Below are 26,185 nucleotides of genomic sequence, written 5' to 3' on the forward strand. Positions count from 1 at the left end.
ACCTCAGGTTTCATGCTTCAACATTCTTTTTTTTTTTCAAGTGTAACCTTTAAATTACAAACAGTAGGCACAGCAGGAATAATTTTAAACTGATCCCTTAAAAAACAAAGGCAAGTCAAAACCCTGCACGTTTTATAAAAGAGCAACTTCAACCTCTTGATCTCCTGATACAAAATTCAAGTAGTGTTAAATAAGAGTAGACAAATTTGGTGTCCGAGACATCTTGGTATTAGAAAGTTTGCAGAAAGAGAGCTTGGATTTCCAGCACTGAACTGATGCAAAAAAAAAAAAAAAAAAAAAAAAAAAAAAAAAGTTGCAGAATAGTTCCCAGCCTGATCAAAGGACACTTGGTGAGACGAAAAGATTTCCAAGTTGAGGATATCTTCTTTTAAAGGCTTTTTTTTTAAAAAAAAGTACCCATGTGTGTATTTTTGCCAATGCTTTGCATTTATCTATCATGCACTTCTTTCTTAGAAGAATATTCATAGATAGCTGGATATGCAAATATTTCTTTCTTTAATCAAGATATGTACAAAAGACATATTCGTAATGTTATTGTAACGGATGGAAAACCCACATGAAAAATTTTATAGATCATCGGCATCAATGATTTCCCCCTTTCCTTTTAGACTCCCTTTTCACAAGGGAGCGAAATTATAATTATTTAACCTTGCAACTCAAGGCTCAGATCAGATGCTTGAAGGTTTATATTATTTTTTAAGAGTTTGGGTTTCTTTTCCTGCTCATTCTTTTAGCCCAAAGCGAAGCAGCAATCTAGAAGAAGTTTCTTTTGTCACCATCTTCTGGGAGTAGAACTATAAATAAGAGTTTGTCATAGATTGCCAAACGTTGTCTGTAACAGGCCAGGGAAATAAGATTAAGGGTCAATAAATGATACTGCGATGTATCTTGTTCCTTTCAAAATGGGAAGTCCTTCATGTAAATGCGTAAGTCTTCCTGGATGCATGAAACTCCATCCTTTCCTGGGTGATTCTATGGAGCAGTTGTACCTCAGAAATTTGCATCCACCTCCCTATAAAAAAATCAGAAACAAAAGTCTTTAAATCACCATCTGGCAGAAATCAATAGAAACTGGGAGGGGGGTTTTTTTGGTATAAAGCCCAAGACAATAATCAGAAGTGCAATCAATCCCAAGTGCATTAATTTGCACCAGGAATATACTGCATTTGAACAATAACACACCTTAACATTGCCCTATTCTAATTCATATGTAGATCAACATCATTGTGGAAATTGCATAATAGTGGCCCTGTTTGCATCAAATACTAAGTCAAACCATGCCTTAACATGTGTGTTCTGGTAGCAAAGGTTGCAGCTCCTACTGCTCACCTGATCCTGCAGTTGTCCCACCCAGGCATAAGCCATGGTTTGGCTTAGTGTTGTATTCAAACCTGGGTGTGTAGTTTATCTACCCCAGAAAACCCACAAGCAGTTAACCAAGAACAAACTTTGGTTACAACTCATGGTTTGTCCAGAGTGAAACAAATCATGAACCCGGCTTTGGATGTAGCACTAACACAAACTATGACTTAGCGCTGGATAGCACAGAAGCAGCAGCTGTGATCTGCATACCAAGAATCAACACATGTGCTTGTTTGTGCTAAGCCAGGCGACCTCAACCTTGGCCCTCCAAATGTTTTTGGCCTACAACTCCCATGATCCCTAGCTAGCAGGACCAGTGGTCAGGGATGATGGGAATTGTAGTCTCAAAACATCTGTAGGGCCGAGGCTGAGGAAGCCTGTGCTAAGCCATTGTTTGGCTTAGTGTTACATGCCAACTAGGTCAATAGCTTTTCTAGTCTAGGCATTAGTAGTGGGAGGTCACTAGGCCTACTCCATCCCTTCAAATGCTGTATCTCAAATCAGGTAACAACCTAGAGGAAAAAGACAAGACACTCCTCACAGGGAACTCTTTCACCAGCCATACAAAATAATCCTATCACTGATTTCAACACTGAATACAGCTGTCTGCTTAAACTGCAGTATCACTGCAGCTTGATGCAATTATACTGTCACTGAAAGAAACACTGTTCTAATACTTTAAAAAGAACCAAGAATTATCATTGTGGTGTCATTTTCTTATTTGGGACTTTTAAGCAAGCTTAGTGGGAAATGAGTCAGAGAAGTTGAAAGCCATTGCTGGAATAAACAGATTTGCTCCAAACATACTTCAAAATCTCTTCCCACTTTGTTGAGAGCTATGTTGATAGTAAATGTGGAGGAGTCGTGATGAGGTCTGAGGGAACGTTGTCTCTCAGTAGTGTATTTCACAACAAAATTCAGCAAGGCATGGCCCTATAAAGAAATAACAGGACAGTTAAGAAAGGATAGCTCATGGGAATCCCTCAAGCCTACTCCCTGTGATGATAAATATCTGTGATTTACTGTCATGGATCTCCTCCCACCCACTGTTTATAATAACTCCTTCACTTCCAGATGTCCTCAACTTTTGTCTCTCTCTTCCTTTTTTAAAGATTCTGAGCCTGCAGACACAGAGTCCACCTAGCACATACTTCATAGGAAACTACTGATAAATGGAATAAATAATATTCAGCGTCTAATTTTGGCTCCTGAGCATGAGAACATAAGAGCCTACTGGATCAGGCAAACAGCTCATCTTAGTCCAGCATCCTTTTTTCACAGCCGCTAACCTGATGCCTGTGTGAAACCTCCACACAGGACTCGAGCAAAAGAGTACTCTCCTCTCCTGTGCTTTTCAGAAATTAAATAATTTGCATGGTGCAGAAGCTGAAGTAGGGATAGGAGAGGCATGAATAGATCTCCTAGTCTCTGCAGTGCCCCCTCATGTTGCTTGCATGTTCTTGGTGCATCCACATTGATAGAAGGACCTGTGGGGTGGACATACTGGGTCTGTCGTGACTACTCTGTGATTGGATACTGCACCTGTGCTTGAGCCTTTAAGTCTTACTTTTTAATAACCATTTTAACCTACCTTTGTATAGTAGCCGGCAAACACTTTTAGTGTTACAGGCGCTATGTATTCTCTAATGAAATGTAGCCACACGCTTTCCAGCCCAATTTGTTTCATGTGAATGTCATCAGTTGGAACGTTTTCATATCCTCCAGAAATGCGGCTGTCCTAAAACAAGACATCACAGAGATGTTCAGATACATAGGGCATAAGGTTATGTTTTCAAATCATATGGGACACTTTGTAAAGTAGCACATGCCTGTCCAATTCTAAAGCTTTCATACTCTAAAGCTTTCATACCTTGAGACACATCCCAGTGAACAAATATACTCGTCGTATGGCTTAGTTTATGGGACCAAAATCACAATCTCTTCTTCCATCAAATGTATTGTGTAAGGAACTAGTACAACAATAAATTGTTTTGTTCATCAGATAATTCAGTACTGGCTGAATGCATCAATAGATGTTTCAATAAAAATAACAGCACTTGAAACTATCAGCTGATTATTAAAACCATCTTAGATTACTGAAAAGGAGCTTTTTAATATACAGAAAGTGTAAACTGCCTTACAATGTTGAAGAAAATAGTAAAGATGGCCTTTCTTTTATCATTTTTTATGGTAACATAACTGGACCCACCCTGGGACCTCATGCTGAAAAGTAAGTAAGAAAGCTAATAAATAAAAAATCACAATCTGACCCTTTATCAAATTTACAAAGTCAAAATGTCGTATGGATTTGGATCTAAAACTAATTTTGTACTTTGAGGTAGATGTATTATGAATGGACTTGTAACAAAAATAACACTGTATCTCCATTATTTCTATAATACTGTCAACATTGCATTGTGCTTGGTATTTTTTCCATAAATAAAAATAGTGACATAAAAGCAAAAGTGTTTTTTTTTTAATAAGGTAGCCCAAAACTCTTAATATCACTGATTAAAATGAGTCCTAAGCTTCATTTGCCAATCTAAAATTAAATTTTGCAGTCCTGATGGAAACATTGGGCACAATCCTGCCCCAATGAACTCCCCCTTGGATGAGTGTATGTGTGCACCTGCAATGACAGTCCCATGGGTGCCTCCCACAGGGGACATGTGCATGTGGCATTGTGCTCACCTTTTGTCAGCAGTCCATACTTTATTTTCAAAAACACCCATATAAAAAATAAATTAAAAGAAGTTTCCAACTATTATGCTTACATGGTGTTTTCCACCTGACCAACGTCCATAATGTTCCATCTCCTGGACCAGTTCATCACAGGCTGTCTCAGAAAATATGGGGAACCAAAACACATCCGGGCATGGCTACAGGTGTGAAACATAAAACTGTGTGTTAGAATTTTGTGCTCCTTTGTGTGCCAGATAAGGCTGTTGCATAGCTTATGCTTTACATCTCTGAATATAGGGTGGAGGACGGCTGCAGGAATCCTTTGTCCATCACTACAGCAACTAGTCTCACCCCTTTGATTTCATTTTGTTTCTTAAATGTCATTTCTTGTCTTTTAGGTTGTGGATACCAGCGTTATGCAGCAGTTGCTCTGCATCATGCACTTGGCCAGCTGCGTAAGAGAAAACACAGCAAAATCTCTAATTATCTGAAAGGAGAAACCATTTCAGTGGCTGCTTGGGTCAGTCACTGTAGAGTAGTTTCCTCTCATGTGCCCACAAATACCCACAGCAGAAGGTTACATTTGTACTGATCTACCCAGTGTTCCCATATTTGAGGAAAGGAACATTTTCGGCTGTGGTAATTTGGTTTCCCCTAGCAGGACTGGCACTACAATGTAGTGAAGAACACTACACTACAGGCTTCCAGCAACCCTATTTCTCCAAGCTTATGGGACTCTTGATGCTAACCTGCTGATTCTTCCCACATACACATGAGAGAGAGAGCACAAACTAGCATGGCATGGAAAGCCAAGTCTGTTGAAGAAGAAATGGTTTTTCAGTGTCAAAGCAGAGAAGTATTGGGCCACCCCAACCCCAGGTGGTTTCTATTATTAGTGGTGCTGCTGCCAAGTTTCAGGTGGGCGTGGGAGTTACAGAAACACATACAGAGCCCATAAACAATTAGCTCACTCCAATCCATGTTAAAACCCATTTGTATTTTAGTTCAGCTCATAAATGAAGTTCAGTCCCTTTGTGAGTCCCCAAATAGTGGTTTTCCTTACCTGTTCTACTATGTGCTCAGTGAAAATTTTGGAATAGTTGGGGTTTATGTAGGTTTCCTTCCAATCCTGAGAACAAAGATTAGAACAAAGTTAGATTAGAGAGAGAGAGAGAGAGAGAGAGAGAGAGCGCGAACAACCCACACAGAAGTGCTTAGAATGTAGGGTTTCAGCAAAGGATAGTCCTACTCAAAGCAAACTCACTAAAATTGATGAACATGACTATCTTTGTTCCATTTCAGTGGGTTGGGTCTGAGTAGGGCTTAGCTGGATACAATCCATAGAATTATTATTTTTTTTCAAATTGAGCAATGAAGGTTAATGTTGAAAAATTAAATGGATTAAGATCCCCATGTAAGAAAGCATTTTGTGATTTGTTTGCTCACAAAAGAAAGAGGTTATTTGGGGGGGGGGGTTTAAAGGAGATGAAAATAATTATATTGCATTCTTTGATACATACCACTGGATTTTCAAAGATCTGCCAAAGGTCATTGTTGTAGTGAGATATATTGTAGTTGGCGGTTGATAGAAGTCTTCCAAATTCATGTCTGTTAGTGATGTACATAAAGACACCCTACCACCAGACAAAAAACATCCTTATGTTAGTTTACATTTAATATTTAGAAATACAGAAGAAACTATATTATCCAGTCTATATTAATACTCATCACCCAAACTCACTATCATCCCCATTCTGAATATACAAACTACAGTCTTCTTTATCTGAAATTCTAACTAAGTATGTTGCACTCTTTGGGGTATTTAAAGAAGCTGTACTGCCAACTGACCAGATATAGTCAGTAAACAAAGCAAGGATTCTGATATGGCCTGAGGCAATTTGTTTCTTTTCTACATGCAGTCCATGCATACAGAGCATTCCCAATTCATGAAAATGTAGGGAGGAGAAGCCCTGAACATAAGGCAATCTATTCCTGTATCAGAGACCCACACACAGCAATCTCGGTTATGTTCTTAATATCTATACATTTATATAACTGATGATGAGTGACCAGATTAATTTTATGAAGGAAAAGTGGGTATATTTCCTTCTATACATTTTTATGTAGTTGTCTTATGTCCTAAATATTTAACTAATATTGATCTGTTGAATTCAGGTAACAACATAAATAGAGAAGCAAGTGTCAGAGCTCTATAGAGTGCCAATTTCAGCCCATTTCCTACCAGATCCTTTGACGAGTTGACCTGTAATGAAAATGTTCCCCTTCAAATAGTTATTTTGATGAATATGATGAAAACAACAAACCACTGTGCAATGCTTGAAGAAGGATGAAAAGCAAAATGAACTGGAACAGTAGCAAAAGCCACATGATCCTTGTAGGACCGATTAACTTCATATTAAATTGAACAAATCAAATTAAGTAAATTGGGAAGGTATGTTGTTTTCCTTTTCAATATAAACAGGCCCACGTTTTCAAACTGATCAAAGATACTGTTGCATTTGTCACAGCCCAATCGCTTGCCATTTTGAATAATGGTGCTTCAAGACATTTGCTGTTTCTGACACTTGTGGTTTTGTGAATGGTCAGCATGCTGGTCACCTACAAGCCAGACATCAGCCACACCAGTCCTCATGTTGATGATGATCTCTGTCCAAGCAGGCTAGTAGAACTAGCCAGGGGCAGCACCAATTAAACAAAATATGTGATAGTGACTTCAAACCTACATGGCAATACAGGCCTATCCTATAATGAGGTACTTCCTGGTTTGCTTCTGGGTCTGTGGCTACCATCTCTAAGGAAGCAGATGTCTATGAGTTTCCTCAGTGATCAGGATAGGGCAGCCTTTCAAACCTGGAGCTGCTGGGATTGGCATTCCAAAACGTCAGAAGGCTACCAGGTAGACATAACAAATACTGTCTCAGGCTATGTTGTATAAGTAGTGAGGCAGATACACTATCTCAAGTACATAAGGGTTGGGTCTAAGTCTTTTGGGGGAATTTTTTTTTAATGTTGTAATGTTCTTTTTTAAAACACGAACATAATAAACATGTACTCAACCCATGGCTCTTATTAAATAATAAATACGAAAAGCTGAATTAAAAAAAGCTCTGCCAAAAACAGTTAAGTGATGATTATGTAACACTTCCCTCTGCTACAAAAATACACCACACCACTGTCCGGTTTTATGCTCCATTACTTCCAATGGAGTTGCGTCAGCATAAAACTGTAGAAATACAGTGGTAAAGCATGCTTTTGACAGTGGGTGTATTGAAAACCATGTCATTGCGTTAAAGACATAATTTCTCATGAGAAGTGTAGGGAAACCACAGTATGTTCTGTTTTTACAGCATGGGCGAGCTTCAGTTTTAATCATAACAAGAAATTGAAAAATGTGCATTAGGGGAACAGGGAAGAGCAAGCAACCCTTATTAAGCAATGGATTTTCTGGTTCCTACAGCTACAATAGATAACAGAGTGTGGGTAGCTTTGTCTCAGCAACAACAAAAAGCCATTGAATTACATCCAGTTTTAACTAGAAAGAGCCCATTAAATTGTATGCAACTGTATGCAGTTTACGAATGACTGTTTGGTTCTTGACTTCAAAACTATTTTGGCATTATATTTCATTATTTTTTCTACTCTTCCATAAAAAAAATCATTCTGAAATTTGACTTTATTATGCTGCTAACAGCTGTGGCTTCTTCTATTTGCTAACGGTGGGTCTACCTCTCGAATGATGTGGAGTGGCCCCAATCATAGATTCATTCATTTATTAATTAATAGGGCCACATAATTTAGGTTCTACAAGCTGATTGTAAGGCTTCAGGGAATGAAAGAGTTTCCTACAATTAATCCTCTCCCTGCAGCCTCTCTTCCCCTCTAAATCTGGGTTAAGAGTCCCTTTGGGGTTTTTGGAAAGTGGGACAGCGTGGGAAGGGAATTTCCAAAAATCCGTTCCCTCTCTATTCTGCCAGCAGAAGCTTTACTGTCAGCTGAGTGAAACCCATTGGATGCAGCCTTTTGACATCCAAAACAAGTGAAAGTGATATAGCTAAATGAAAGACAAAGGAAGTTCAGAAATGAAATTCTCAATCTCCATTAGTCTCCATGGAACATGAGCAGATGCCAGCAATGAAATTAATGGAGATTGAATCTTAGAAGGAATGGTCAATGCTAAAATGAGTTACTACTTAAGACGATACCACAAAATTTGTGATTCTCACATGTATATAACTAGGAAGCAGGGACTTGTAGCACAAGAATGATTTGCATTAAAAGAATGAGGATAGGTTGATTTTTTGCGATTATGGAACATCAGGATTTTGGGTGTATGTTTAAGTACACTAACATATTGGTTTACAAACTCAACAATGTGGAAAGTGTGCTACTGTTTGGGCTGGAACTTGCCCTCCTGCATGCAGAAGGCATCTTCTGCTCACTATTTTCTGTGAAACACAGAAGCAGCAAAAAGTATGTCCTTCCATTTGGACAAAAGGCTTCACAAGGCCTTGGGCAACCTCCTATGCAAGCATAATAATGAAAACTGCCGATCAGCAGTCGTCGCTGGAGTGGTGGCACTTTCCTGACCTCCTGACAGCCCCATTGCTGGGGCATGCCACAGAGTGGGGACAACGCAGAGGTGAAGTTGGTTTGGTGCACACCAACCAAGCAGAGAGTGCTAGATTGGCTTTGCCAGTATGTCTGCATCACAACGGCCTTTCCTTTCCTAATACACTGTAGCGATGAGGGTGACAAGGGTCAGGTAAATGCCGGCAGCCAATTGACCGCCATCTATAGAACCTACTCAACATATCCGTGTGTGAATTCTTGTACACAGGTTTGTGTGGGGCAGCACTGACAGCTGTTTTCCTTCCATTCATGATTTAATCATTTAAACGGCCACAGAAGGAAAAAAACATTTTTTTTTTTGCAAAAGTTGTATCCATGGGGCTAAAAGCTCAAGACAAAACAATGCCCAGTTATCACTGGGATACAGGGAATGGAGACACCTCCCTCTAGGAGACTAAAACCGCATTGTAATAAATGAGTAAAAAAATGAAAAGAAAGAAAAACCTTTGGGGGACTGAGCATATGGAATGTTTCCGCAGAAGGGGAGCCTTTTTCCCTTTGTAAGGTCTAAAACGAAGGAGGAGAAGGACCACATCAGTTGACCTTTCATTGCTCTCTTTCGCACTGTTAGAGCTGCATTCGCTTTCTGCTGCCATGTTAGATAAACAAGATCCTTTAATCAAAAGCTGGTATTCTGAAATACCATTTACGGATATCATGCAGCTCTAAGCAAAGCTTAAAACGTACGGGTTAAAAGCTTGAACTCTCAGCCTCTTATCTACTGCAACAAATATATACATATATATGTATATGTATTTTAAAAAACATACACACAGAGACAAGCTCGTACCAGGCTGCTTCGCAGCATAAGAATGAGAAAAAGAAGACTTTTTCTGATGAGCCACCAAGTCAGATTAGTTGGACGTGAGCACATGGTAAGCACAGATTGCAATAACTGATGCAAGAAAGGTTGAGAACAAGAGAATGTTGATTGGACTATTCTGCAGAACAAGTACAAACAAAAGAAAATCATGCCTTGTTAAAGGAGGGAATAAACTTCAATACTTGCCAACTTTTCTTGTTCAATTCAGCAAAATTATTTTTCAATGCTACATTGCCTGGAAATAGCTGTCATTTGATTCTGCTCTGGAACTAGTGTAGATATCAGTACAGATACAGATTTACATTTGTATTGCAATGATATTCATATATGTTCTCATAATGCTAGCATCCATTAAACACTAATAACGACAAGGAGCATTGGTCCTGTTTAGCAAAATTTAATCTGCCTTGAAATAACAAGATCAATCATTCCTGCCCTTGAAAAAGACAATTCTAAAATGCAATAATGTGACATCAGTTCTATTGTATCCTTCATACAATATATAGCATTTGTGATGGTTTATTAACTCAAGAACAAAATTTAGAAAAAATAGAAAATCAGTGCTGAGCTACAATTACCATTTGAAATAGGTATTGATTAAGTTCACAAGTAATTTTGCATTCAGAAACAGGCAGCACACAATATTTATGAGCGTTAACTATACTCAAAGCCAAAAAGTTGTGATGTGAATTGGTTTAACTGCTGCCATTGTGGAGAGGAAACAAAGAATCAGAAAAGTGATTGTAACTCACAAAAAAATTGGCTAGTACTTTAAATTGGAAAGAAAGAACAACCAAAGTGTAGCAAGACATTTTCAAAGCTCATGCAACTCACCATTTCCCTGGCATTCCTGCAGAGGGCCATATCAGGATCCAATCTGTCCCTTGCAAAATAATTTCTCTCTTTCATCTCAGATCTGAGGGTTTGTCCTTTGATCAAATATATGTTAGCCACATAAGGGATGTTCCATACACCCCTGGGGGAAAATGGTAAAATGAGTTGGGTGTAATATACACTTGGATGAATTTCATTCAGGTTTCATCATTTTTTCATCATTTGTTTCCTATGGTGAGAATTTTCCACCCATGAAACAGGATGAAAATATTATGGAGCATAATTCTTTTTTTTAATCATTTGTACTCTTGTTGCGGAGAAGCTCCACAAAGCTCCACTATACAGAACTGAGAGAACATTATCCATTTGTAAACAAGACTAAGGAGACCAATAAGTTACTGTGGAATATTTGGTAATGCAACCACATGGAGAAAGGCACAAACTGAACCATTCTAAAATTATATTTAACACCCAGCTGTAGAACCGCATGTCCCAAAATGCTACTTGACCCTGTGGCGGGTTTCTAAAGCTGGACAAACAATAAACAAGCAAAATCAATCATTTTTTGCTTGTTTTTCAGGTCAGGTTTCTCGCTCACAGACCCATATACAAGAATAAAATCAGAAAATAGTTGAATTGAGAACATTCACTTTTAAATCTCCCTTCCATTTTTTATTCAATTAAAGCTATTGACAGAGCACATAGTCTTCAAAATCAGCTTATAAATTAAAATATATGGCAATTACAAGGAAACAAGGAAAATTAAAAGCAACATTTCCAAGAACTAACGTCTTTATATATCACTTCTTTTAAATTTTCATTAGTTTTCCAATATTCCCCCAATAATAGCCAGCTTATAACAATATCAATTAATTCCTTCTTTTATGGTTTCTGGCTGAGGAAAAAGCCAGAACTGAAATATGTGGGAAGTATGGGGAAAGTAAATTGTTTGGGGTATGCTGAAGGAATTTAATACACAGTCAATGCAAGCAGTTCAAAGTAAGTGGGTCACACTATCGAGAGCCCCCCTTTTTTTGCAACCCAGGGTTATGCAGAACTTTACGAGTGTTAAATAAAGTCCTTCTTACCAGATTCTTCTTTGGTTTTTATTTTTTACTTTGACTGTGGGGCATGCATGGAGACGGGTTTTGAGGATATCCACAGCATATTTCAACACATTACAGGGATTATTTAGCCGAAAAAGGGCTGAAACCACTCACAGCTGACTGTTTCTTAGAAATACTTCACTTTAAGAAATGTTCACTGAAGCAATAGTCAATACAGCTACCACAATAGTGTATGTCCGTCCCTCAGAACGACTTGTTTAACACATACATTGATGTGGCATGTTATGTATGTCTTATACCCCACCTTTCCTCCAAAAAACTCAAGGTGGCATACATGGTTCTCTTCCTCCCCATTTCATCCTCACAACTACCTTGTGAGGTAGTTACAGATAGGTAGCCGTGTTGGTCTGCCATAGTCAAAACAAAATTAAAAAATTTTCCTTCCAGTAGCACCTTAAAGACCAACTAAGTTAGTTCTTGGTATGAGCTTTTGTGTGCATGCACACTTCTTCAGATACACATGTGTATCTGAAGAAGTGTGAATGCACACGAAAGCTCATACCAAGAACTAACTTAGTTGGTCTTTAAGGTGCTACTGGAAGGGAAAAAAATTAATTTTCTTGTGAGGTAGGTTTGGTGGACTGTGACTGGCCCAAGGTTACCCAGTGAGTTCTCAGCTCCTTGGAGCAAAGCTGGAATATAGACATGATCAATACATACATACGTGCCAAATCAAAAGAAGTGTGAGCAAAGTGGTTTTTCAACGACTACTATTGGGATAGCTGTTGGATGTCTGTACAGTGGTACCTCAGGTTACACACACTTCAGGTTACATATGCTTCAGGTTACAGACTCCGCTAACCCAGAAATAGTGCTTCAGGTTAAGAACTTTGCTTCAGGATGAGAACAGAAATCGTGCTCCGGCGGCGCAGCAGCAGGAGCCCCCATTAGCTAAAGTGGTGCTTTAGGTTAAGAACAGTTTCAGGTTAAGAACAGACCTCCGGAATGAATTAAGTACTTAACCCGAGGTACCACTGTATGTGGAATTGCATGTGCCCGGGGTGTGCTCATGTGCAACACTGGCACACTCGCGGTGTGTCAATGTCACTCCTGCACATCACAGGAGTATGTCGATGTGACATCAACATGCTCCAGAGTGTGCGCATGCCACCAAGTCGAATCGGAGGGGGGGTAGCAGCCCTTTCATTTAAAATTTGTGGGTGCCCGGGCACCCAGGGCCCCACATAGTCGGCACCTATGCAAAAGAGCAAACAGTTAACTTACACTCTGTTTCCTTGGACAATATCCACGTAGTCTTCAGACCGAGCATAATATCCATCAGGGCTCAGCGCCCCCCAAAAGTTTGACCAAAGCTTCCCATGGCGCAGTACAAGAGGGGCAATCATCTTTCTGTTTTAAAAACACGATTGCATTGAAAGTTAACAAAAAGATTGAAATGTGAGGCAATTACAAGGAGTAGCTCTATTACTGGGGAAGAGACGGATGTTAATAGCTGTCACTTATTCTAAATAGGCCTCTTTGCTTCCAGTCACTGCCTCTGGGATAGTGAGAAAAACCGAGTCTTTCTGAATTCTGAATTTGTAAAGCAACAACTGCAATGTGAAATTTCAAGGGCCATAGCTCAGCAAAGAGTATATGTTATGCATGCATGCATGCATAAAGTCTTATATTCCATCATTCGCATTCCCACTGAAAGGCTTCTGCTAGAATAGCGATGAAAGATCTCTGCCTGATGTCTAGGAAAGGGGCTGCCAATCAGGATAAAATGGATTAACGGTGTGAATGATAAAATAGCTCTTTAAAGCCTTAACTGACACATAGTGAAACTGAGTCTCTCTTGTAGACACATTGTCGTCAAAGTCAAGAAAGTTGACGTGATCAAAAAGCAAACATGCTGAAGGACGTGCCTTTACTGCAATATGTGCAGAGGAGCATGGGGGAGAGGGTCTCCATCCCGGCAGCACATATCCACCAATGACAGAGCATTCACATGATTAAGAAGAGCCCCCTAAATCAGAATTTTAAAAAAAGACTGGGAACCTTTTATTATGTATTTACAGAAATACTGTAAAGGTATGGACTCGCTAGCAGGGTTTCATTAAACACTCACAAGTAAGAAAATAAGATCAACGGTTAAGTAAGGACAACATGGAATGAAATTGACTGTAAGATGTAATCATGAAAGAAAATTTGGTATAAAACTGATAAGAAAATACAAGTATTAAGGTGTAAGATTATAAAAATAAGTTAATAAATACTCAGAAGTAGTAAATATTTAAAGAACCAGAAGGGGAAGTTGAGGGAAGTCACGGGGGGGGGCAGATTTCTTTTTCTTTTATATGACAAATGTTATATTGTGTTGTTTGATTGAATATAAAACTGTAAAAATCCAATAAAAATTTATTATTATTATTATTATTTTAAAAAGAGCTCCCCTAAGTCATAATGGAAGGCAAGTCTGCCCATAAAGGAGTGCATTAATATTCTCCTCTGCCCGGACATAATGGGTGATATCCAGTGATGCAGAAGTAATTTTCCTCTCCTCCCCCACTGCAGTTCTCCACAGTTTTTAGGTACAGAGATAGGAATGGGAAACACCGCTGCGCAAATGGAAATCTACTCTACCGGCAGATGAACACCACTGGATGCCACCCGGTATATCTTCTTTCATGAGAAATCTATTTCAAGGAATTACGAAACAAACCTGTAGTAGTCACTGAAACCAGTAAAAGAACCTAGAATTGATAAGTTCCCAAACCCCTCCTGCCATAAGCGTACCGATTCTGTTCTATCAAGAGTTTTAAAGTACTGGGGTTCGTTAAAACAACATCCGCATCTATGCTGAAATAATAGTCGCATCCTTCATTCTGCCGACAGATGTCCCTTGAAAAGGAAGAGACACACGAAGCATTAGCATTGCAAACATGTTCCATTCCAAAGAGATGATAATAGTTTTAAGCATACAGCTGCAGTGTGCATTTAAGAAGTTCCTTTGCTTAATAGCTACCTGAATTGGCAACTCGACTCCTGAAACAAGTCTACTTAAAGCAACTGTTAGTAGTTGAAAGTAATAAGTTTTATGGATAATAATACAATCTGGGTTTTGCTTGATTTATCTATCCACCAGAAGGAAGTTTTTCAAAATATCAGTCTCACTCTTTGCACAGATGTCTTGGATTTTTGAAGGTGATGTTACTACCAATTTGGGGAAATTTGTCCATTTTCTGGAAGATTTGCATAGTGAAATTCCTCTATTTCTCTCAGATTTGGAGAGCTATATTCCCAATATTTTCAAAACCCCAGATGTTTTCTAAATTCACATTCACTGTCATTAACTTGTCCCTTCCTAGTAAATGAAAAAAATCATTCTTAATAACAATGCCATCAATTAATACAACTGTACACCTATTTGTTGAAAATTAAATCTGACAATACAATAGCAATTTATGGATACCTATTTACCATACCTATTCCTGAATACATGAACGCAAATATAAATTACATATTAATACAACCATTGTCCTCTATGTACAACTCTAATTTCTGATCACAATATTATCCCCCATGTGACAGACAGGTAGGTAAGTGGTAAACATAACCCTAGTTTACTGTTTTACTATTGGACTGGAGCCTCACTCAACAGCTCAGTTGGGAGAGCATGATACTCTTAACATGGGCTTGAGCCCCAATAGACGACCCTATTGCAGTTAAGGTGTGGATGTTAACAAAATACTGACGTAGATAGTTGGCTGGTTTAATACCAGGGAATTCTGTTGGAAAATAAAATGTGATATTAAACGGCTGTGCTGCACTGTTAAAGTAAATGGCCAATCCAGTGTGCATGTATGTGCGCGAGAGACAAAGAGATGTGATACCGGGACCTGATTATAAAAGCTATGGAACATAGATCATTTTGAAGGCTATGAACATTCTCGTTCCCAGAACTTTCATAATTTATAACAGCTGGATCTTTTTTTTCTCCTATGGTGCAACCTTTCAGTGAAAGAGGAGCCAGCTGTATGTTATCATCCCAAACATATGTTGCAGGTCATACAATGTTGAGGGAGCTATTTTGTTCAGTGGAAAGGCTGTTTTGAGAGTGAAAGCCACATAGATTTTTTTTTCCAGGACGCAGCCCCACTCCACAGCAAAAAGACACTCTGTTGAGACCTGGCAGCGTCCACCTCTGCTAGAATTGCAACTAGCTTCTCACATCCCAGAGGCAAGTGTCTGGGCCTTGGGAGAGGCAGCGAGAATTCACAGGATCAAGGTGTGCAGGCCAGTGAATGCTTGGAAAGAAGAAAACCACAGCTCACAAGCATGATAACAGGTTCCTTACTTATGAACATCTGATCAGGGCAGCCCACATAACACTGTTAGAGATGGGTAGAGATTGGAGAGAGTAGTGTGGGGAGGGGGGTTGGTGGTGCGGACCAGTTCTGGACCAGTTTCCCTAGAGCAGGCAACCCCAAACTCAGCCCTCCAGCTGCTTTGGGACTACAACTCCCATCACCCCTAGCTAACAGGACCAGTGGTCAGGGATGATGGGAATTGTAGTCCCAAAACAGCTGGAGGGCCGAGTTTGGGGATGCCTGCCCTAGAGGCACACAGCTGATGCCTATGTTGTTAGCTTCTTGGTGCCAGATCAAGACAGTTTTATCATCCTGAACTCCTAATAGATGATTTATTTTATACCTGCTGTTTCCCTATTTTTATTGCTAGTCTTTCTGCTTTTTAAAATGTCTTTTACAATTGCTTTATTACTATTACTGTTTTGCATTACTTGAATGTAAATGCTAGATGTTGAATTTTAAAAGGAGTTAGCCAACCTTCTTAAAAAAACACACCTAAAAATAAAATAATGATCTTAACAGAGAAGCCGATGAATAATCTACAACATCTGCTGAGTTTCAACATGAACTATTAGTCTCAGCACTCTAAAAACATATGTTGGAAGTCTCAATGATGGATCATTAAATCTTTGCCAACAAGCAACAGCCCAACAAGAAAGCAGCAGGAATTGCTCATAAACACAATACATTGTTGGGGCCACTGCATCAATGATTTGGTTGTGTGTTCATTTTAATTAGACATCTTCCCGTCTAAATCTACACATTTCATTCCTGTCCATATATAGATCTGAGGAGATAAATCGTTAAAAATAAAATTACATTCCCATGTTCCTGGCATCAGCTTGACTCAGAAATTCTTCAGGCCCCACAATTTGTATCGTTTTGAATATGTGCTTGGCTTTTTCCCAAAACGTCTTGATATGTCTTTCATGGTGAACTTCCTGAAAAGGTAATGAAATAATTAATAAAAGAGAAATCGGTAATACTGTGTAAAAATTAAACATGCAACAGAGCAGTCCAGTACTAGCCTGTGGTACAAGTTCTCCATAGAGGTGTAGCAGGTGCCTTCACTATACCTCTGCAGAAGGGCATCCTTGACCTACAGACATTTGTTTCAAGGTCCAAAGTAAGGCTAGTTGCATAGACTTGCTTCGGACACTGAAACAGATGCACACAGATTGGTGGTGGAGCCCCAGGCAGGAATGCCTCCCCTCCCAATACACATGCTTCTTTCCACCAGGGACACCAGAAATCAAGAATAGTAAGAGAAAGAGACCCAGAGGAGAGGAAGATATACCGTATTTTTCCGTGTATAAGACGCCCCCTATTTTGGGGGACCCCAAATTAAGAAAACACCCCTCAGCACTACCCATGTATAAGACGAGCCCCAATTTCAAACCTAACTTTTTGGTAAAAAAACACACACCTAGTCTTATACACGAAAAAATACGGTATTTTGTTTAGCAAGCAGAAAAAGAATCAGAAGAACACACAGACCAGCGACAGGAAAATACCACACCTGGAAAAAGAATGTGCTAGAGGAAATAACATTTTAAAATACTTTGTTTTAGCTGCAACGCGCCTATAAAACAACTAGATCTCTGACAAGTGATTTAATATAGTTACTCATTTTTATAATGATGGCAAAAAAATAAGAAGAGCAACAATCATTCTAAAAAGTCAGTCCACCTTTACAGAGTTCCTCTTTAAATATTATTTCGCCTCAAATAAGTTCCACTTTGAACTTGGATGTTAGCACTTACTAAAAATATTATGATAATCAGCAGGAACCGTCACCATAAAAAACAACACTGGAAATTTAGCAGCAGAATAAACAAGCCCAAGATCAACTACTATTTTAGGTCACTCCTGCTATTTTACAGATGTGTTAACTCCTTAGGCTACAATCCTGTAACAGCTCAACCTGAGTGTATGCCCCATTGAACACAGTGGGAGTAAATCTGAGTAGACATGCATAACATTAAGCTGTTAATGTATTGGATTTTCTTATTCTTAAAAGAAGGTGGGTGGAAATGGAAGGGTGTAGCCAGTTTTTCTTAATTAATGTAGAATATATGGTTGTGATCTTTTGCCCATGGCATTACCTTCTATACTATAGAGTGACACTACATATCAAATATTCCCTAACTGGGATTTATTATTCCTAGAGAGATCTTATCTTTTTACACATCAATCAGAGTAGTTAAAAAGTGATTTCCCATTGCTTGTGAAAATTCAGTTTCATTGGATAAGCTCTAAAATCTAGGGGTTGTTTTTTTTTTGGGGGGGGGGGTGTAAAACTATTTCAGTACCTTCCCTGAACCACTAAATCTATACTAGTTAGCCAGTAAAAAATATGTGAAATTGTGCCAGGCATAAATTTATAAAACTGTTTGTTTTCAGTTTTGTGACTCTATTTGAGTTGCAAGCCTCAGTGTATATATAGAATTGTTTGCATTTGTAAAAATGAATAGCAACGGTTCTCCATAATTCATTATTTGCTGATGAATAAATTGGGATGTAACCTAAGCAAGGTCTTTCATTGGACCAACCTTTTTTTAGGTGTGGCAGCACACAAACATCAATTCCACAGAACACAGGGAATGGTGTTGGACAAGCTGTGGTCAACTCTATGTAAGCGTACTGTTGCCGGGTGGATAAACTGCCCCAGATTGGGTGCAGGTGCCTGAAGTCATCAGGTGTGCAGCCATACACTTGAATGGTGCAGCTGCAGCAACCCATTTCTCTACTTCTCAGCAATTACAGTGGTACCTCGGGTTAAGTACTTAATTTGTTCCGGAGGTCTGTTCTTAACCTTAACCTGAAGCACCACTTTAGCTAATGGGGCCTCCTGCTGCTGCCGCGCCGCCAGAGCATGATTTCTGTTCTCATCCTGAAGCAAAGTTCTTAACCCGAGGTAATATTTCTGGGTTAGCGGAATCTGTAACCTGAAGCGTATGTGACCTGAAGCATATGTAACCCAAGGTACCACTGTATAAAGTTAAGAGAATTCTTCTCCCTCTCTATTGCCATGCAGTTGCCACCAGATATCGCATTGTGAACTGCCTCACCAGTCATTGCTTGCTCCCCTCTGAATATTGATTACCCTAAACTTATTCGGACAAAATAAGCAAAAAATGTAAAATACGCCTGTTGGATCAGGCCAATGGCCTATCTAGCCTGGCATCCTGTTCTCTCAGTAGATGTCTGAAGGAACCTGCTAGCAGGATCTGAACAAAAGATCATTCGCCCCTCCTGTAGTCTCCAACAACTGGTATTCAGAGGCAGTGGCCTGAGCTGTGTATACTTTCTATGAGGAATAGGTGACAGTGAAGTTAAATGGAAGGGATAAGCAAGAGATGAGGAACCTTTTAAACCCATTGGGCAAAGATCCTTGTCTTCTACTGAAAACATTTAGAAATGGACTTCAAAGTGAAGGTCGTGCCTTTACCTCCTTCCCATTGGACATCAAGGGTTGAAGAGGTGGGCGTGGTTTATGGGAAATGGCCTCATGGGAAATTAGGCCTGTGGGCCATTGGTTCCCCATCCATGGTATAAAAAGAAGGGGGGCAGCAGAGAGAGAAAGAAAGAGGGAAACTTTCATATCTTTAGGTATACTGGAAAATAAACTGGAGAAAAGCATCTAGAGGCCACACAAGGAGCAGTCCAAATAAAATGCTCTTTCACAAGTGAGGAGCTATACCCCCAACACACACCAACATTCCTCCCTCTGATTATACTTATTGATGCCAAAACACAGGAGCTTTAACAGCTGCCCTTAAATATTATTTGGAGGAGCTATTTAATATTTATTGGTAGATGGTGTAATTCCACCACTTTCAAAAACCAAAAGAACAAGTAGTTTAAGTCATGGTGGCATAGCTGCATGTCTTATAAACAGTACTGAACTGAGGAAGAATGGAGATGTTAACAGGCTTTTGATGAAATTTTATTCTGAACATGTGTGCATGTACATACATGTATGTATGTGTATACATATATGTACACACACATTATTGTTCTGTAATAAGAGATCCATTTAAATGTTTAAGAACTTAACTTTGTTGTCAATCTACATAACTAGACCAACTTCATTAACTAATTTACAAATGTAACTGTTCAATTACCACCTAAAGTACTTACATTATTGTGAATGAAGAGGGTAATTTTTTCCTTTGCATAGTCCAGAGTCAACAATCTGTCTAGAAACTTAGGCAGGAAAGGAGTTGGTTGTTCAATGAAAACACCAATTGTTACTGTTGGAATCTCCTTAAAAAAAAAAGTGCACAAAAATAAAAGAAAACCACGAAAAGCTTTTACTTTAAAGTTTAAAACAGTATGAACAATCTTACATTTAACCAAAATGATCCATATTATATATCTTGGGAAATCACCTCCAGTTTTACAGAAGTTATAACTCTGAATACACTTTTAATTGCTGTTTTGAGATACTAATAGCTGAAATGAAATGATACAATAAGAATCCATGAAATTCCTACTGAAATAAGTGAGCAAAATGCTGTCTGAGAAATTAGTAAGTTTTATGCTGCATTCCTATAACCATATTCCTGAAAACAAGCAGATATTCTACCACTGAGCTATGACCCTTCTCAGGCTTTATATAAGTGTATTAATGATGTAATCAGAATATATAATAACTAAGGGGTAGAGTGTGAAGGATGGGGTGGGAAAACTCACTGAGAATTTGGAACAATGGAAATAGTTTCCTGGAGTTCTAAAGTTCTTATGGGATCAGGTTTTTTTCCTGAAGACTATGGTAGCCTGCCAATGCAGCTGACCCAGATGGCATTCAGGAGTTATCTTACCCCTGACACTGATGGAAGAACTGCTGCAAGAAATTACAGTGGACTGCAAACGCATAGCCAATAAGCTTAACAATCCAATTAGCCAGTAAGAATCCTGACGGTTGCATACGTAGTGTAAGATTTGATGATGTCTATGAAATGTCAGCTAGAAGTTGTTTCTCTTTGAGTGAGTGCAAAAAAGCTTTGTCAGCTATTTCCCCCCCCAAAAAATGATACTTTGAATCATGACTAGCTGTCAGTGCCAGGAAAAACATTTCGTATATTATCTGAATCAATGAAGACCAAGAATGTACTGTAACCTGCACAAACATGTGCCAAAAAGACAAAAAAAATATGTTTCTACCGCTCTACCAGACACTTTATATAAACATCTGGAAACTGTGAAGCATTAAGTGATTCAGACCAAAACTAAATATGGGCATGAAGGGCCTGGAAGAAAGCTGTTGAAGATGAGGGAAAGGTAGGTGGTAGCAGGATGGGAAGGGTTGATAAAAGCAAGGAGGGAGAAGCTGGAGCAACAGTTCAGGGGCACAAGGAGGTAGACAATGCCATGACGATCAATATGTAGCTCAACATTGAAAGAATTCAGCCGCATGCAACAGATACTTACATCAAGTGTGGAGAAGTCTAATAAATCTGTATCACAGGCACCACATCCAGTTTCACGGATCCAGCCATTAGGGATATAATTTCCAAAGTAATTGAGATTAAGCTACAATTGGGAGGTAGGGGGAAAAAAACAGCCCTAATTAATTCAGCAGTATAATAAAATCTTGTTTCTGTACCTTTCAATTAAAGGCCAGTTCCACAAGGCTCTGCTGTCGTGCTAACTCAACTTAAATGAGTGGAAACCAGGGGTGAAACAGAATGTGATAATTCTACCCTACTGCCACTGTCAACTAATCCTCAGTAGGCTGCTAGTATCCCAGTATCATTAAATAAATTAAAAACTTAGCTGAAACAGTCACTGTCACTCACTTTGGTTGGGCCGTTTCCATGGAGAGTGACTGGCAAAGTGTCATACAGTGAATTTCTCGCTCTGGCTCTTCCATCTTCAAATTTCAGGAGCACTTCATCTGCAGCCCACCAGGAAGTTAAAGATACATCATCTGTAGTTTACTCAAACAAGACTCTCACAGCATTCTTTGCATTTGTGTGTCGAGGTCCCCAGGGCCACCCCAATAACTCACACATCACACAGAATTTTTTGTTTAAGATTTTTGGCATAATTTTGGCCACAACTATATTGAAATACAAATTTGTGAGTGGTTGCTTAGGCATTGGTTGCGACTATCTGCCCCCACCATGGGGGACAGACTGACATTCCGCACGATGCGAAAGTCAGAATAGGGGAATACACTTGGGGGTTACGCGGAGCAGGGAACCTGCCCTCACCCCAAATGCAACCAGGAGCTCATTGCTATGGCCCGAGCCCCCTTGACAGAGTGGACAAGCAATAGTTAGCCCCCGATTCCTTTAACGGAATCCCTTGCAGCAGCAGCATTAGAGGGGCAGGCACTCAACCACTTCCCCTCAACCAACCAAACCATAAACCAATGCCTAACCGCAACCGTACAAATTGTGTCGATTTGCTACGCAGTAGGCAAAACCAAATGGGCCCAGCCAATCAGCCAGATGGACAAAATTCCTACCAGGCCCCTGCCCCAAGAGCAGACGACCCCATGACAGGCATAGCAAGGTCAAAGCGAACAACCCTAATTCTAGGGAGGGGGGGACGGGCAATCCGATGCACGGTCGGAAAGAGGAAGCCCTAGCCTCGTGCAGGGAGTTTTAGCATTTCTGGCTGTCAATCAACAAATGGCAACATTAACTTCTTCCGAACAACAAGGGAAGCCCCAATTGCATCAGTGGCCAATGACCAATTAGCCTGCCCCCCAGCTTTGGAGTGTCCTGGCGGCCCCCACCACAACACGTGCTCTCCATGAAGGAGAACACGCTTTCCCTGAGCATCCTTTTTAAAAAAAAAGAAAAGAAAAAAAGATCTCCATATTTCCTGTCATTTCAGCCTACGATCCACAGGCTGTTAATTTCTACGTTCACTAGGAACATTTTCAGTTGCCAAATAAGAACCACAATATTTTGCTTGTTTGCTTGTTTGTTTTAAATATCATTATTATTCCTATCCCAAGATCATATTTATGACAATGGGAACTCCTGCTTCCTCAGAGGAACTGGGTGACTATTTCCCAACACTTGTTGTAAGTCAGGGCCTGTCCAGATACAATCTTTCCCCCTCAGGGCTGTTCTGGAAACAGTGGAGGCAGACTGTCTTCTGCCACCTCTCTCCCTCTCCTTTGCCTACTTCTATTGTGGGGAGAAAAAAGCTGGGATATCTTTCTAGGTTTTATTTTTCTGGGATGAGGAGTGATCCAATGTTCAAATAACTACATGATCTTCCAGTTGGTCAGTCAGTTCTCCCACTGGGAAGCCAATGAAAGACTACATAAGCCAGGGGGCCTGTAAGCAATCTCCACTTGATGTTAATTCCATATGAAGTATAAATGTACAGAAAGCCCCTTGGATGTATTGTATTATATAATAGGTAATGCAGAAATGGCAAGGAAGAAATCTGAGAGGCATATCCTTCATCACTCAATAGACACTTCAGAATACATACCAACTGCTCCATTGAGAGTCTGGAAAATGTTGCACTTGTGATCCAACGTGATATTAATGCGTTCCTAAAATGTAAGTATATAAAATATGCTAAATGAGGCATTATAAAATCAAGGGCAGTACAGTGGTACCTCGGGTTAAGTACTTAATTCGTTCTGGAGGTCCGTACTTAACCTGAAACTGTTCTTAACCTGAAGCACCACTTTAGCTAATGGGGCTTCCTGCTGCTGCCATGCCGCCGGAGCACAATTTCTGTTCTCATCCTGAGGTGAAGTTCTTAACCTGAAGCAATATTTCTGGGTTAACGGAGTCTGTAACCTGAAGCGTATGTAACCCGAAGTACCACTCTACAAACAGAATTCTAACCATCTTGACAAATGTAAACTATCTGCAAACATGACTGGATGTTTTCGCTGACAATTCATTTTAATATCCTTAATTCTTATGCCAGATGTTTCCCAATCCCTCATATATCTTCATAGTTCAGCGTATCATACAGATCTGTCCCTCGTCAAGAACATACAATTCATTTAGCCAGCGGTTTCTATCATCCTACAAACAAAGGCTTGCTTTCTGTTTTGTAAGCCAAGCAAATTAAGTTCATGACTTCTCAAAGAATGATGAGTCAGCGGTATAGGAGAAGAGCTGCCAATTGACACTAATACATTAACAGCTTGAAATAAAGAAAATTTGGAAATATACCAGGATATATACAGAACAATTTGGGTGACTTCAGATGTTGCTGCTATACATATTGACTTTCTTGTTTGTGCCTTGCTTTGAAAAAAGAGAACGAGCAGCAAACCATGTTCTTCAAAGGGACCACTGCAATAGAATTCTCACCCAAAGATCTGCTAAAATCTCCACTAAAATCAATACAACACCCATGTAATACTGGAATTGTGCAGGAGTTTATTTCCTGGATGTCCAAAAGTCCTTAGGCAGACTACCTCTAATTTAGGCGGATGACAGCATGAAACTAAACACATCGAACCTACAACAAAATGTTACAGTGAGGGGTGTTCTTGTCCAGGTTCCTATTGACCAGGTCCTTTTCTACTCCCATATGCAACCCACCCCCCACATAATCTGCCAGCATTCCACCTGGCCACTGAACATGCACAGTCATCATTGGAAAAAAGAATTCCATCCCAATGAAAAATCTTGAAATTTTGGGGTTCCAAAATTTTCCAAAACCCTGCATCCAAACCCTCTTGTTTGTAGATGCCATTTGAGCTAATATAGGATATTTATAGAAGATAGAATCATTCTTTCAAGTGACCTAAACATAGCCAGAATTTTAGCTTGGTTCATCACTCATTTTTCACAATTGTGTGCAAAGCTGATGTACTCCAGGAATCATAAAAATGATTCATAAAGTGGTTCAACATACCCTCTTTAATTGGTCGATATAGATTTTTGTATAAAAAAGCTGATCGTCATCGTTATCTTGGAGGTTCCATTGTTGCACAATACTGTTTACAGCTGGAGAATATCCAATAAATCCTGAAAGAGACCATAGATTGAACTAAATAAAGACATCACTGTTTCCACTTGAAAATGAGCTGCCTGCACTGAACATCTAACTTCAGGAAGTCCCAGTAGATGAAACTAGATAAAGTTTTCCCATCCATTTATGACCAGAGACTTGTCTTAGTACAATTTCCCTGAATCTCTGTGCAAGTAAAATCCTCAATGATACACTGGGCAATAGATATCAGTTATAATATAGACATGGAAGCATGGGAACAATTGTGGAATATGGATATAAAATTTACAGCACGTAAATGATGTAAAAATGATATAACATTAGTATCTAACACTGAGTAACCTAACAAAAATATATAAATCTAAATCGAACAAGTGTTGGAAATGTAAAGAGAAAGAAGGTTCCTTTTATCATATGTGATGGTCTTGTAGTAAGATTAAAGCATACTGGGAAATGACATATAATGAATTGAAAAGGATGTTCAAAATAACCTTTGAAAAAAAACAGAAGCTTTCCTTTTGGGAACTATAGAGACAGAACTACCTAAATATATGTATGCTACCATACTATATGTGTGCTACCATATGTATGCTACCATAGTATATGTATGCTACTACAGCGGCAAGAATGCTACTTGCCCCAAAATGAAAAGAAGCAGAAGTCCCAAAGGGAAGAATGGATACAAAAATGTATGGAATATGCAGAAATGGCAAAAATTACCGGAAGAATAAGAAATCAAGATAACAAACTTTTAATAAAAGAATGGAAATGGTTTACTGAATATTTATAGATAAATTGCAAACAGATAAAAACATTGGCAGGATTATTGTAATAACCTGTAGTTTCATAAGAGTATCTATTTAAAGTAGATAATCAAATGAGCAAATTAAATGAAGTTGGATATGCAGAAGATATTAAAAAATAAATTTAAGGAACTGCAGAAAGAGAGGGAAGGAAGTCAAACTTTGAAATGTTAAAATGATTGTAAAATTAATGAAATATATAATTTGAAAATATAAATAAATTAAAAAGAAGAAGAAGTGGTGTGGAATCTGTGGTCTTCCAGGTAATGTTAGGCTCCAGCTCCCATAATCTCCAGCCAGCATGCCCCATGGAGTCAGGAGTGATGTGAGTTCTAGTCCAACATGACGTGGAGAGCTTTAAGAATGGTATCAAAGTGTGAGAGTATGTCAGAGTTCATTAGCTGCTAGATAAGTCCTGCCCTGGATAAATAGAAAACATCTAGTTTTCAGAGTGGGTGGATATCTGAAATATAGAATCACAGAGCTGTAGAGCTGGAAGGGACCACAGGGATAATCTAGTCCAACTTCCTGCAATGCAGGAATCTTTTTGCCTAATGTGGGACTCAAACTCATGACCTGCAGTCTCATGCTCTACCAACTGAACTCTGGGCTGGCCAC

The 26,185-nt window shown here is 39.2% G+C and overlaps 1 protein-coding gene across 2 annotated transcripts in view; it reads right to left on the reverse strand.

The window, feature by feature from the left end:
* Positions 1-410: 410 nt before the first annotated feature.
* PLOD2 (procollagen-lysine,2-oxoglutarate 5-dioxygenase 2) overlaps positions 411-26,185 on the reverse strand; it is a 58,709-nt gene continuing 32,934 nt past the window's right edge. The window contains exons 5-20 of one of the 2 annotated variants that reach the window (XM_079977838.1): positions 24,669-24,781; positions 23,277-23,340; positions 21,617-21,714; positions 21,249-21,350; positions 19,956-20,081; positions 16,632-16,753; positions 14,239-14,343; positions 12,724-12,849; positions 10,373-10,514; positions 9,160-9,222; positions 5,586-5,699; positions 5,129-5,194; positions 4,158-4,262; positions 2,975-3,121; positions 2,191-2,316; positions 411-1,033 (exon numbers count right to left, since the gene is read on the reverse strand). In XM_079977838.1, the coding sequence (XP_079833964.1) occupies positions 878-1,033; positions 2,191-2,316; positions 2,975-3,121; positions 4,158-4,262; positions 5,129-5,194; positions 5,586-5,699; positions 9,160-9,222; positions 10,373-10,514; positions 12,724-12,849; positions 14,239-14,343; positions 16,632-16,753; positions 19,956-20,081; positions 21,249-21,350; positions 21,617-21,714; positions 23,277-23,340; positions 24,669-24,781 (1,775 nt within the window). In that variant the 3' untranslated portion in view covers positions 411-877. The remainder of the gene's footprint in view (positions 1,034-2,190; positions 2,317-2,974; positions 3,122-4,157; positions 4,263-5,128; positions 5,195-5,585; positions 5,700-9,159; positions 9,223-10,372; positions 10,515-12,723; positions 12,850-14,238; positions 14,344-16,631; positions 16,754-19,955; positions 20,082-21,248; positions 21,351-21,616; positions 21,715-23,276; positions 23,341-24,668; positions 24,782-26,185) is intronic. The other variant, XM_079977839.1, reaches the window with a different exon arrangement.

Source organism: Podarcis cretensis (genome assembly GCF_951804945.1).
Source record: "Podarcis cretensis genome assembly, chromosome: 5".
In the NCBI taxonomy this organism is placed as follows: domain Eukaryota; kingdom Metazoa; phylum Chordata; class Lepidosauria; order Squamata; family Lacertidae; genus Podarcis; species Podarcis cretensis.